At 37.8% G+C, this 14,262-nt stretch overlaps 4 protein-coding genes across 4 annotated transcripts; 3 read left to right on the top strand and 1 right to left on the bottom strand.

Moving 5' to 3' along the window:
- Positions 1–6,829: 6,829 nt before the first annotated feature.
- RHIMIDRAFT_12791 (uncharacterized protein) lies at positions 6,830–7,527 on the bottom strand. Its single transcript, XM_023605498.1, has 2 exons — positions 7,073–7,527; positions 6,830–7,018 (listed from the first exon to the last, which is right to left on the bottom strand). The coding sequence occupies exons 1-2, from the start codon at positions 7,442–7,444 to the stop codon at positions 6,965–6,967; spliced, it is 426 nt and encodes a 141-aa protein (XP_023471543.1). The 5' UTR covers positions 7,445–7,527; the 3' UTR covers positions 6,830–6,964.
- A 921-nt stretch (positions 7,528–8,448) lies between these two features.
- RHIMIDRAFT_243845 (uncharacterized protein) lies at positions 8,449–9,088 on the top strand (the record flags this gene model as incomplete). The annotated part of the gene is made up of 5 exons (XM_023609989.1): positions 8,449–8,565; positions 8,590–8,639; positions 8,695–8,883; positions 8,929–8,935; positions 8,960–9,088. 5 exons carry the CDS (start codon positions 8,449–8,451, stop codon positions 9,086–9,088), a joined length of 492 nt encoding a protein of 163 aa, XP_023471542.1.
- Positions 9,089–9,363: 275 nt separating this feature from the next.
- On the top strand, positions 9,364–10,822 carry RHIMIDRAFT_12722 (nucleic acid-binding protein). The gene is made up of 4 exons (XM_023605487.1): positions 9,364–9,572; positions 9,632–9,868; positions 9,921–10,201; positions 10,253–10,822. The coding sequence occupies exons 1-4, from the start codon at positions 9,479–9,481 to the stop codon at positions 10,370–10,372; spliced, it is 732 nt and encodes a 243-aa protein (XP_023471541.1). The 5' UTR covers positions 9,364–9,478; the 3' UTR covers positions 10,373–10,822.
- Positions 10,823–10,849: 27 nt separating this feature from the next.
- On the top strand, positions 10,850–12,010 carry RHIMIDRAFT_243843 (uncharacterized protein; the record flags this gene model as incomplete). The annotated part of the gene is made up of 4 exons (XM_023609988.1): positions 10,850–10,892; positions 11,020–11,154; positions 11,204–11,461; positions 11,520–12,010. 4 exons carry the CDS (start codon positions 10,850–10,852, stop codon positions 12,008–12,010), a joined length of 927 nt encoding a protein of 308 aa, XP_023471540.1.
- Positions 12,011–14,262: the final 2,252 nt, after the last annotated feature.

The following is a 14,262-nucleotide window of genomic DNA, read 5'->3' as shown; positions in this document are numbered from 1 at the left end:
GATCTATAAACAAATAGAGAGATTAGTATTATGCATTTGATAAAGAACAATTAAGGAAAGACTTACCTCTTAAAAACCTTTGAAATAAAAGAGAACAATAGGTTAAAGATTAGCGAGATGAAGAAATAATCACAGCTGGGGACTTACTTTGAAAGCTCTACCCATCCACCGCCTACACGAACCATCACCATTTGGCTGGGTAGAATGCGACAGTACACAAGTCTAGGATTTTCGTCTCCAAACCAATATTTACCTACTTCTCCAGGTATCATCTTTACTGTAACGCGATGTGGACTAGCATTCACTATATGGCCCAACTCAACATCGAGTGGGTTCTTGGGATCAGGTATATAGATTGTCTTATTATTTGTGGTATTTTTATCATTTCTCTTGTTTGCAGGTATAGGAGTAGATGACGCAGGTTGGTTACTCTTTGTTGAGGCAGACATGGACATTCGTTTATTATGTACTGGAGTGGCTGGAGCAGGCGGTAATACGCGACGAGGTCGAGAAGCTGCAAGTTTGTTAAAGAATTCATTGTTTAATTGATTAATGCAGTCTTGTAATTCACGCTCACGAACTGCAGCTGCAGCCTTGACCTTTGTCCATTTTTCTATTCCACCGGCTAACCATTGGGACACATGGGCATTGTCATCTGCAAACTGCTTTTTAGATTCCTTCTTTGCTTTCTCTAATATGCGTACAATCTTTGGCTGGTGATGCTTATAAGAGGCAATAAGAGAGCGAAGTAAGCCTTGCAGGTTGGATTTTGCATGCTTTTCGCCAGCTACTGGTATGTTCTTAGGATTAGCGTTATCGATAGCAGTAATTAACAAGGCGATCTCTTCTTTCAATGATTCCATGAGCTCATTCATCACATGCAAGTCGCCTTCATCAAATACTTGTTTCTTCTTGATGTTGATGAGCGCGTCAATTTGATGAGTGCTGTCTGTCATTTCCTTGTAAAGTTCACTGATCTCTTTATCTTTACTCATTTCATTAGGCGAGGTAAAGACGACATCCACAAGTTCTTTAAGGCCCTTTTCTTTCTTGGACAAGGTTGTGCTGTAGTATTGACAAAGCTTATCAAACTCTGCAAATAGTGCTTCCTTATCGACGGTTTGTAAGGCTTCAAGGCTATTGGATACTTCTTGCAAGAAATCAATGATCTCTTTCAACTTTGAAATGATACGTTGGCGTTCAATGTTCTTCTTCAGATTAACCTTTGTTTCTGCGACCATCGCTTTGACCTTTTCGACTTGACCAAGGACATGTTCAGTAGAAGACTTGATGTAGTTGTGAATACTGGATTTTCTTTCGTCATTCTGCACGGTGTTATTTAGATCGATAGTCTTTGTTGCCGTAGTGAACTCAGTCGCTTGCTCATCCAATGATTCAGCACAGTGTTCCAAATCTAAGAGAGCTTCCTCGCTTTCTACAGTAGCAATGGATTGTTCAGCATGCGCTGCATCGTCAATAATACGCTTTTCTGTACTCTTTAGCGTTTTAACTTGCTTCAAAATCTTGGTATATTCTTGTTCAAGTGACATAGACTTTGATAAATGATCAAGTGCATCTGCTAATGGCACCAGTAATGTCTCCGTGCCTTCAAAGTGGTGTGCTGAATGAAGCTCCTGACAGTGAACCTCTCTTAGTGTATCCAATTGTGTTTGGCAGTCCTTTAGCGTTATATTACTTGCTTCAATAATCCCACTACACGCATCAATCGTATCTTCAATACTTTGGTGTTCCAGCCATACTACTTCTTTATTATGTACATCCAAGACATTGTATTGCTTACTACAAAGACTACTAAATTGAGAAACAGCTTGCTGAATGTGCTCAATCAATCTTGTCTTGTTTTTATCCTTCACTTTAGCTGAAATGTTTTCTTTCAATACCGCTAATTGCTGAACAAGCTGTACGCGTAGTTCTTCATAGGCATCAAGGTTTCCTTTGTCGTTAAGCAGGTCAGAAGTAGTGATAGACAAGTCATGCAAAAGAACAAAATCAACAGTCTCCGCTCGTTCTTGAACACTTGGTAGTTCATCTTCTGTAGCGCTTTCTACTGTAGCCTTAATTGAGTGAATGTCTTGTTCGATGCTTGATAGTCTGTTAAAGTACTGCATCCATGAGGAAGCACGAGAGACAAGAGTGGCCACAGCAGATTCAAATGATTCAAGTCCAGACCATGTCTTTTCCAACATGTCTTGAACATCGTTATTGGCTTCATGATCCTTGATTTGCTGAATATTTTTAAATTGAAGACGCACATCATCACAAAGATCTTTCAGTTGGTCAACTTTGTTACAAGAGGCTTTGTATTCAGTCACGAGAGCTTGGTGCTGGAACTCGCGAGCTTCGAAAGACTCCGTGTTGATGTGTCTGTATTTCTGTTCAATGCCTTTCAGACAGACCATACAGTCATGGATCCTTGATCGGAGTAGTTTGACATCAGTGAGGTATCTATTTGTTAATTGAGCAACAGAGAGTGTCTTTTGATGATGCTCCAGCTGAGATTCGATTCGCTTGATCGTATCAAGACCCTGTTGAAAGAGTTTGGTGAACTGATCAAGTTGCTCTGCCTCCAAGCACTGCTGGTAGTGACCTAAATCCTGCTTGTACTGTGATGCTGATGAATTTAGTTGATCAGTCAGAGCTTGCCAGTCAGGCATATTTTGCTCAATCACAGAAAGCTCCTGTTCCTTGTATGTGGCTTCAAACAAATCTCGTGCAGAGTGTAACCATGTAATCAATTTATGGTTTAACAAGGCATACTGTCTCTCTCTATAAGCTTGATCTACACTTGATAGCAAATTATTCCAGTCTTGACTTAGACGCTGATAAATAGGCTTCACTTCATTTTGTAATTCACGAATCAGCTTCTCGTGGTCTTCCTGGCTCTGCACTAGATCCAAAGATTTGTCTTCAAACGCCGCCTTGCATTTCTCGTAAGCGGAGGTAAGCAATGCATAATTTGTTTCGTTAGCCCTCATGCCTTGCTGAATACTCATGATCTCGCTGAGTGTCTTTTCCATCTGCTCTTCTTCTTCTACATCCAGGGCAGCTGTGTCCATTAAGACTTTACGACGAGCCGTGATCCATGCCTCTGTGTTTGCTGCTTGCTTCTTGAACGAATGAACTGACAGTTGTCGACGAGAAATGCGCTCCCTTGTTGCCAATAGCTGTTCAAGATCAGACCATATTTCGCTTAGCCGAGCTGTACGAGAATCAATTGTTTCATGAATAGCTGCATTGATAGCTTCATCAGCCATCTTAGTTTCCGTAGGGGTTGCACGGACTGGATAAGGAATACTAGCTGCCAACTGATCTCGAGCATCATCAATTCCTGCCTTGAACTTGTGTAGTCGATCTGAATGATTTTCCAGCAGGTGGACCATGTCCACTTTCTGAGAATTGTTCGTAGTCGAGATAAATTCTTCGCGGATGAGTTCAGCAGATTGCTCAAGCTGAGCAGTTCTCAGGATAAAGGCCGAAACAAGACACCTTTGAGAGACAACATCGTTTGAAAAGGACAAGATGTGTTGCATGTGCTCTTTAGCTGTCTCGACATCTTCCATTTTCTTTGCATGAGGCATCAATCGTGGATTTTCATAGTCAATTGTATTTGTGGTCAGCTGTTCGAACTGTTGTTTTATGGGCAAAAGAACTTGATCTTGGTACGTTTCAAATTTTGAATAGTAGTTGTACCATTCCATTCTTAACTGGCCTTCGTCGTTATCGTGAGCTACTTGAACCAAATCTGTAGGCGTTGCTACTCTCCAACGAGCTCTTTGTTCGATAAATCTGTTAAGCTCAACTTCTTGCTCCCTTAGATAGGTTAGTGCCTTCTTTACTGTTGTTTCCCAAGCGACGCGCTGTTTGACCAGCTCAAGCTCCCTGGACCGAGCCATTACATTTTCTTGAAGCCTAGTACATGATCTTCCAAGTGATTCCATTCTTACTTCCAGATGGTCAGGTACGGCCATTGGTCTAGGCAGTTTTGGAAAGTATTCTATGAATGCATCATAGCTCATTTGAATACTTGGTAAAATCGTCTTTTCAAATTTGTTCCTGAGGGACATCAGTCTGTTCAAGTCACGTTCAAGTGTCTGTATATCCTGTTCAGAAATATCTTCCCGAGAGAGCATCTGATTCTTTTTGGTTGTGAAGTCGCGTAGTTGTTCATTCATTTCCTCTAGACGCTGAATACCTAGATTCAAGTTTTTCTCCCAAGCAGCTCTCATGTTGGCTGCTTCCAGAGTCACTGCTTGATCAGACAATCCTTGCTTTAACTGATCTAGGTGCTTCATGACTTCACCCAAATGTCGTGCAGCGACTGATACATCGATATGCTGCTTCTTCTTCTTGTCTTGCATTGTGGATTCGATGAGCTGAACAATTTGATCATGAAGTAGCTTGACTTTCTCTTGCTCAAATTTTTCAACCTGTCTCCACAAATTCTGCCGAGACTGCTCCATATCCTGCAGATTGCTGTCCACAAGAAATGACTCTGCTGACACTTCGATATGCTGTTTTCTGAGAACATCAATCTGTTGATCGACCCATTGTTTCAATTCATCTGCTTCCTTTTCATATTGTGCCACTCGATGTTTCACTCGATCTGCCTCGCGATACGTCTCTGCGACTTGATCCAGGCTCTTTTCGAGATTTTCAAGGTCTTGCATCTTTTTTTCAATCAAGGACTTTATTTGCACACGAACATGGGCTCGATACGTAGCAGCTGCCTCACTATTTTGCTGACGTTGAAGCCAGTTTCCGCTATAGACAGGATAGGGCATATGTTCGACACAATCTGTTAGGATAGCCTTGTTCTCTCTTTTAAACCTGTCTATTCGTTCCTCAATGACACCAAATTGATCTTGCTCTTCATTGTTCATACGACGCAATCTTTTTGCCAGCTGCTCCTTGATTTTCTCACCTTCGTGTTGAGCATCATGAACACGCATCAAGAACTCGGTGATGGTTGAGCGTTGTGCCATAAGATCAGAGGTATAAGTGAGAAGATGCTTGAGATCATCGTGTTTAAGCTTGATGTCAGATTGCTTAAGTGAAAGAAACTCTGGGAACGCACTTTCATCAGTTGTTTGCATGACAGTAAGATAGGCCACGACCATTTCTTGATAACTTTCTAGTAGACAAGACCAAGGGTGATCGCCAAGCTCACCCATACGATCCTGAATCCACTGAAAGGACTGGATGAGCTCATGATCCCCCTGATAGGAAGGCTTGTCGGGGTTTTCCTTTGATGGATCGTAGCGCACTTTCTTGACGTTCAAGTCGCTTAGTTTCTTGGCCAATGTCACGAGATGGCTGTGGTATTTTGACCATTGTGCTTCCCATTCAATCCGTCTTTTCAGCGCGTCCAGTTCGAGTTCACGCTGATGGAGAAGGTCATTTAGAACATGGCGTGCTTTTTTTAGATTATCCAAACTGTCAATCCACTGACTAACACTTGTTTCATGCTCAATAATACGTATAGCTTCGTCCAATCGAGGAAGGTCGTCGTTCTCTATTTCGGAAAGCCGAGAGAGTACATGATCCCGATCCTTTTCTAAACGATGCAGTTCTTCTTCGTTCATGGTAGGACTGCATTCACTGTCAGACACAACAGAGGTTGATGAGCTATGCGTTGAAGCTGAAGAGGATGAATGTGACTGATCGAGAGACTGAGCATATAAGTACGGTTTTAATGTTGATAACGAATTGATCTTGTCATTAAACCAAGTCTGAAGGTTTTTAATCACTTCCTGAATGTCACTAGCTCGCTGTTGAAGAGAGATATTTTCGTCGCGAGAAATAAGTAGCTGATCGAGACCTTCAGCAATCAAGGCAAGTGACATAGAGTAGGCGTTCAAGGTGCTTTCGATCACTTCCTTTGTTACTTCATTATCATGTAAATCATCGTTTCCCATAGCTGTCTTCATCTCAGGAGGAGAAGGATAAGGTATACAAGATGAGACGTTTTGAATAAACCGAGCCGAGTCCTGTTTGAACGCGAGTACTTTGTCACTGTACATGTCTTGTTGATCCAATTCATTAGAAGATAGCTCGTCTCTCAACTCTTCACCTAATGTCTTCAATTGCTGAAATTTTTCTATAACTTGAATAACTGATAGTAACTGTTCGACGATTTTCCTACTGAACGAGGATCGCTTCATTAAATCTTCAAAAGCGGATTCAAAGCCTGATTGACGAGATTGAAGATGATCTGGTAATTCGCGTACAGATTCCATTTGTTGATAGAGGTCGAGTATGTTTGAATATAGACCCTGATCAAATCCTGATAGCTTTCCTTCTATTGCTACCAAAGACTGAATGATATTCTCGATGACTTGATCTGTATACAAATCCTCCTTTCCAGACCATCGAGCGATTGTGATGAATTGATTCAGTTCCAAATGCGTGTTGGCTATCCATTCGACTGCTTGATTGAACAATTGTTCCCAATTGAGCCGTAAATTCAACAAGTGATGTTGGTCTTCGGAGAGCATACTTGGGTCATAATGATCGAATAGATCAATTGATAATGGGTCAATTATGTGTGATTTATTTAATAGTTTTGGTTTAGGTGAACTTTGAATTTCCTGTATTCCTTTTAATCGCTTCAATTTATGTTCTTCAATGTCATCAGTTCTATTGATTATCTTATAAAATTCACTTATATACAGCATGATGGAAGGTTCATGTGGGTATTCTATATCTAACAGGTCTCTTGATTCCAAGTATTTTGGTATTTGCAGCTTATTTTCTCCAATATCAAATACAAGATTTAATATATCGTTCCAATTGTCTTTACTATCTACGAGTGGTATCAATTGATGTAGTGGTAAGATCCATTCTGGTTCAATTCGATGTATTAACAGACAAAACAGTAATCCACTCTTCCATGACTTTGAGAAGTCTTGTATGGTTGATATGATCTGACTGTTGATATAATCTTTTAATTCGAGCCGTATCCAATAAAGTAATCCGACTTTTGCTTCTGCCAATCCGCCTTTCTATATCAAGGAAATAAATACAGGGATTGACTTTATTTATTTATTTTTACCTTGGTTTCTCCTAAAATGTCACTAAATTGATATTTCAACATGATAAAGAATAAAATGGCTAATGTACTCTTTATATCCCCATTCACGATGTCTTCACTTGCTATCACTGGTAAGTTTTCATCATCTTCAAATTCTTGTTTTAAGAAATTCAATGCTCTGGATACATTGGATATCGCATGGATTTTCATTCGTCCTCTTTCTGGCTTTAATACTGGTTTATTTGATACGATAGATAATAATCTCAATAGCATCACTCCATCCCTTAGGTCTCGACCAATTGATTCTACCAAGTCTTCTTTTAACTGTACATTTATCCATTTTGTGAGTGTACGTATTTGAATATCTTGATAATCTGTACTAATATTGGTCATTATTTGTTTATAAATATAAACAAGCCCAAGATAGAAATGACCAAGAGTAGAAGAAAAGAGAGCAAGAAAGAAGGGGAAGAAAGGGAAAAAGGAAGAAAGAAGGGGGGAAAATTTCTTTATTTAGTTTTATAAAGACATGACTTCTCTTTTTAAAAATCGTGTCTACGTGTTCCCTTTCATTATTTCTTTACACGTGTTTTGTCTGAAAGAGAAGGAATTTGTTTATGGAATACTAAAATAGTTTCAATAACGGATAACACTTGAAAATAGTATAATTTTTAAGCTTTGTTTACATGCCTAATCTGATCGTTTAGATGGCCGCAGTAAAAACTATATGCAAATATGCATCATATGAAAAGGACGGTGCATACCAACTCTATTCATCTTTCTTAAACGTAGTATTTACATAGGAATTCACTTTGATAGGCGTTGACTTGACCGCACTCGCCTTTTTTAATCTTTAACACCCTAATGTGAGATGATGGTTTAACCCTGCTGTAAGCTTTTATAAAGTTAAAATCTAGTAATGAACAAAGCGCGATTTATAGTTTACTAGATAATTACATCATTTAAAGTCTTCGTTATAGTTCAATTTGATAAAAGTACAACTATTTGTTTATTTTTACAGATAGTTTGTTGTTTGTTTGTGTCCTTGGATATTTATAGACGAAACCAAACATAATCCAAAGACTGTAGTTAATGACGTGTTTCGTGATATAAAACCATGGTGCATTGTACCTGAAGTATAAGTAACAAGTAACAGACAAGGCAATATATCCTCTTAGCTTGAACTTTTTACCTCCCTGCTGGTCAACCTAACTTACTACATAATACAAACGTATAATGATATCAATAATCATGACAGTGACAGTAGCTACACTATAATATAATCATATCACACAACACAACCATTATATAACCATCACTATTTATGCACTCTACTTTCGTTAGTAATAACAGTATTACAGTCCCAAGCTTCTCCTTTTTGACGACATTTTCCCATCATGCATAAATTGGCTTTTTTTCTCTCCTTCCTTTTTTCTCTTTCTTTCTTTACTTTTCTTTTTTTACTTTGTTTGTCATCGACTTATGCTTTCAGAAAATACATAGACATCATAGAAGTAAACCTGGCAGTGAAGATGTAGGGATGTCTTTTTGAGAAGCTGTTTAGGCAGACAACCCTGAAGTGCAGGTGGTAAGTAGAGAATTGTTTTTGTATCTGAGTTTATATACTAATAATAATCATTTAGGGGCGAGTCCGTTGATGACTCTTCGGAAGCCATGGATAGCCTTGGCTTCAAGGTTGACCTGAGGGTCGTCAAGGACATCCTTTCAAGAAGGAACAAGGAGGCGGGCATGGCTAACGTAGAAATGGCAAAGATGGGTGCGTCTATTGTCAAAACTTGTTCTGACAAGAGCAAGTTGCTTATTGAGTCAAAGTGTGTCCTTGACCGGCTGGTCAAATTACTGTCCCTGCTCTGCAGGTTGTCGGTAAGTAATTCTTAATTAACAAAGGCAAACATTACCTCTAACTGTGACAAACTAATAGGCAACAAGGCTGTCCTTTTCTCGTTGAGGCTGGTTGCTTCTGGCCTCTATGTTACTTATCAAATTGACCAAAATATCAGTTACGCATTATTTTAGAGTTTTTGAATTTATAATGTTTTGAGAGGAGTTTGTGAATTGAAGAAGAAAAGATAAAGTGAGGGGAAAAAGATGTCAGAATTATAAGTGGGTCTGTCTGTTCTACAGAATAGAAAGTTAAACAGCAGTACTCTTCATTAGAAAAAACGACCAACACCATACAAGACCTCAGAAGACACAACCAGTGTGTTTGAAACTAACTTGAATGAGATCGTCATATCCTCCTACCATGGCCAATACTAAGTTTTATATATAGATCATTGTATTCTAATACTGTCTCAAACATAATTGAAGTGTGATCGAATGATAAGCAAAATAGGTGTCTTGTGTTTGAAATTATTTTAAAGCTGATATCACTTTTATATTCTTTTCTTTTTATCGTTTTGTTTAATGAGCAATGTAATGATTGACTCCAATCTTTTGTATCATTCTTATGTCAAAATATTTATAAAGGACATTTATAATTTAACACATACGAAAAGAGGTAATTCAACACAACTTGATTTTGACACACTTTTTTAATCTAGAGTATAACATGCATAGGCTTATTTCAGTATTACAATCGCCTGATCGACTCTGTTGAAGTATGTGGTATAGTCGCTGCCATAGATAAGAACAGACGTGTAGCAACCTTTTATGTTGACGATTCTACTGGAATAATCGAATGTGGTATTTGGCACGAAAAAATAGTCGAAACCCCTCAACTAGGCTCTTTGGTTCGTGCAAGAGGAAAAATCAACGAATATAACGGCAAAACACAGATTTTTTGCTCGGATATTTGTAAGATAGAGTAACAGATGTACCACCATTGACTGACTGTATCCACACAAAGTTATTATGCAGGACCCTAATTATGAGTTATTACACTTTGCTCAAGCCATTCATTATCGATCTGAGTGTAAGCCTCTTGAGATAGAAACACCTGAATCAAGATTAGCAGAAACAGAAGATGGTTCAGATGCTATGACCTCTACCACAAACATGAGTGCAGGTGCAAATGTTAAGGCGGCTTTAGTAGCCTATCTGACTGAATCCAGTATACAAGAGTTTTTTCCTTGGGAAACAAGAAAAGTTCCCATGATAGTGGATCTTATAAGAAACCAAAATGGAATGGTAAGTGACAAATTGGGCTTTGTATACTTTTTATTGATTAAATAGAAACAGAACTTATCGTTTAATCAAATTACGAAGTATATAATCAAAGCATGCAATGAATTAGCAGACAAGGGAATCCTTCAAATGACAGACAAAGGAAGATTCAAGTTGATAAATAAAAACATCTGAGGGACGAGGTATCAAACACTGTCAAAACATTGAATGGATCTAAAGATAGCATAAAGTAAAATCCGTCTGAGGGCGCACTTCACAATATGATGAGGATCCAATTGCAACATAAAAATACTCTCTCATCTATCTCTTTCATTTCGTTTATTTCTCTTGAACGACTTTTAGCTTACACAAGGTCAAGTCAGCTTTCCTCACTTCAATAAATGTCTTGGCAGGCACATTCCCTGTTTCATCTATAAAATGCCTCTCATGTTAGGCCATCCTTAGTCATGAACAATAAATAATTAAATAGAGCCTTGTCATTTCGATGACATATGTTTCTCCTTGATCATTCCTCGGGCTTGATAATAAAAAGAAAAATGACACGTATTTCAAAAACTACATTAGATGTAGCACAATAATTGATAATTAATGCTAATTGTCTCATTAATTAAGGTCAGTGTTCGTTAGTTTCTCTTTCTTTCTTGTTTGACTATGTTCAACTGGACTCTGATTTACTTGTTAATCTTAATTCAAGGTAATAAACAATAGCAGTAAAGAAATATAAAGCTAATGATTCCCAAAAGTCTGCCATAGTCAACTCACTTCTGGTAAATAAATAAAATTCATAAAATCCTTTATAATAATAATATCATCCCTTCTAGCCACACAAGGATCTATTGCCTATACATCTTATCCCGCCTATACTTCATCAGTTGATCTTCAAAATGCAGATTTTAGTGGGCTTTATGCGACAAACAAACCTACTACAGCATCTACAAATGCAGCTATAACATCAGGTAGAGTAAACTTTTGACTCTATTTCATCGTAACACATCATAAACATAGGCTCATCTTCTACTGTTACTGTCACTACCCTTTTAAGTACTAGCTCGAAGCAACCAGAGAAATTAAGTGCAACAGATTCCACGGTTATTATCGGTGGATCAATTGCTGGAGTAGTTGTTGTATTAATATTGACAGCATGTGTATGCTTTATAACAATGAGAAGAAGACGAGCACGGCAGCCAAAGCACTTCAATTCGAAAAGCATGTTATTTTTAAACGCCAATCAACCTCCTTTTACTATGGTTTCACAAGAAAAAGGTACCTTTTTTTGTCGTGCTTTATTCATGAGACGCTGATTTATTTATTTTTTCCCTAGAACAAATGCCAGTAATCAATACGACGCCAACTCCTAGGAGACGAGACCAACCTAGTACAACTACAATACCTAACGGGGCACGACTGTCTAAATACAATTATCTATCGGAAGCATTTTCACAGATGAGAAGCACAGACATTGGTTATTCAAAACCTAGTCTGGCACAACCTAATGCAACATACAATACGAATAATATAATGGATAACAATAATAGTAATAGTAATAATAGTAATAATAACAATAATATACCACCACTATCGCTATCATCAACTGCTGTCAAATTACCTGAAAGAGACCCAACCATTGATGCTTACTTTAAAAAGAATTTTGATATCGCACCACTGTCACGTCCACCGGTCAGCCATCCATCAGCGAGCCATCTATCCGTAGCGAATAGTTCTATCTCTGATGTAAGCAAATACAGTGCTATCCTTAGACCTTATATGCAACAGAGCCCTCAGACATATAATAACAAATACCAATATATTTAAATATAATGCTTATACATTAATAAACCACGTGTGTCACTCACTGAACACAAACATATCGAACAAATTATCATTAAATTCATTTATTGATGTTTCAAACCCTATTTCGCAGTCTCTGATGAAGAAATAAAGGTGTATACTTGTTGTATTTGTATTATCGTATTTAAAAGAAGTGTACGGATGTTCTGTTACATTGTTCTATTCCAAGTAAAAGAAAGATCCTTCTTTTTTTTTCCTTGGTTACAATCATGTTACTGGTAGATGTAACAGTCAACAGATGCAGACATGTTGGTGCAACATAACCAAGAAAACCATAAAGTAAAGCAACTAAAGTTCACTTGAAAGGATGGTGTAAAAGAATAAGCAAAAAAATGAGAAAGATATTGTTTGCAAGTATTAAAAGCACTCTTGCACGAAATGAGTACTCTGGTATGACATGAATGGCAATCAGACGTAAAGCAAAAGAACCTAGACCAAACCTAGTTACAAAATTTTTCGTAAAACTTCACTGGAAAACAGCCATGATTATTCAACAGGAGTCAGTGGCACTAATTCAACAGGTGAGAATTGAGTCTAAATTAATAGATAAGATTGCGGCTATTAAAAGCGTCAGAAGCCTGTATCGCTCTTACTCTTCTGTTTCAAATACAAGCATTGCTTGACCTTTTAGTAGAGCAAGGAATGTCTGCAAGATAAGCTGGATCCGCCGTAGGTATCATTGTAAGAAACAGCTTAGCATTGTGTGGTATTATACAAGGATGATGAAGAAAAGGCATTCACCAGGTACTAAAAAGTTGACATGTTTAGGAAGAAACAGCAGGAAGCAATTGATGTGCATGAAATATCAGGCTGTCATCTCATCCTGGATAATGCCGCTATTCATAAGGTTTCTGCCGTTCAAGCTCTAATTGAAAGTTGCGGGTAATAAGCTGTTCAATTGTCTCCATCTTCTTTACAGTTTGTAATAAACTGTTGGTACTTACTGGTGTAGGCGACCATACTGTCTGTAAAAGAATTGTTAAATAAATTGCTGCATAGAATATATATTGTGAGTTTACCGTGATCTTCTTTGCTTAAATCAGCAGACTTGAAATAATAGGCATACGATCTATCAATTTTAGTTTGAGACTCTTTAGTATCATAACCTGCTTGCATAAACTCTGCTGTTTTTACCACAGGAAGAAATAAAGCTGCTTATTGAGTATTGCTCAAGGAGTACACATTTTCTATATTTACTGTATGATCCCGTAACTTTTTATGCCGATCCCATTAGTACAAAGTGGTATAAACCCGCTTTTGAGAAACTATGCATTTACTATTTTAAGTTAGCGAAGCAAGTTGTGGCTCCTAAGGATGTTCATTTATCGTCGATATGTATTTGTAACTATCAACACACATTACTGTATGAGTAGACAACGTCACTATTTGAGATTTGGAAAAACCAATTTGTTGGTATGATGACAAAGGGATAACCTTTAACCTTATCCTTTACGGAATAGTACGGCTTCCCCTAGGCGCAATTATATAGTGTTACAATTTATGCACATGTAGAATGAATCTGATACACTTTACTCCCACTTTCTTCGATGAGCATAAATACTAATGTATACAGTACTTGTTTGTATGCTCGTAGCTACTATCAGCCGAAAGCATCATAAGATCAGGATCCATTTCTATATTGTTGTTAACAACAAAAGCAAAAACTGATATAACTCTTGTAACAAGACGCTTTGAATGGATACATGCCGAGTTCATTCTGCTGCATAGTACATTCTGTTTATAATAGCCTACATAGAAAGAATACACTTGTGACTCTAGCGCAAAACACAAGATGTAACAATAACCATTTTTTCAATGATATCATTTATAAGTTACAAACGAGTACTTCCCTGGACCTACAGTCAAATTTATTCTTGCTATAGAGAAGAGGTTGCAAAGTTGCTCTTGGTGAATTATCTAATAACATGTAAGAACCATTGATAATTCAAATCGATCTATATAATGCAGTTCTATTAGGTATTCACCAGGCAGTATTCACATAAGGACTATACTGTTATCAGTTTAGTACCTTACAGCCAAAGAAGCGTGTGTTGCCACGTTGTGAACGCTTCCTACTCGGTTGTTTCACATAAGGTCAGCTTTGTGCTTGTAGAATGACTTGCTACTATGGTTACAATTTATTTACAAGTGTACCCACGGTCCCGGTATATACAGCAAAGCGATAAAAAAAAAAGAAGCTTTGCAAGCAAACATTG

This window comes from Rhizopus microsporus (genome assembly GCF_002708625.1).
Source record: "Rhizopus microsporus ATCC 52813 unplaced genomic scaffold scaffold_1, whole genome shotgun sequence".
Lineage (NCBI taxonomy): Eukaryota > Fungi > Mucoromycota > Mucoromycetes > Mucorales > Rhizopodaceae > Rhizopus > Rhizopus microsporus.
This window is presented reverse-complemented; position numbering and strand designations above follow the sequence as displayed.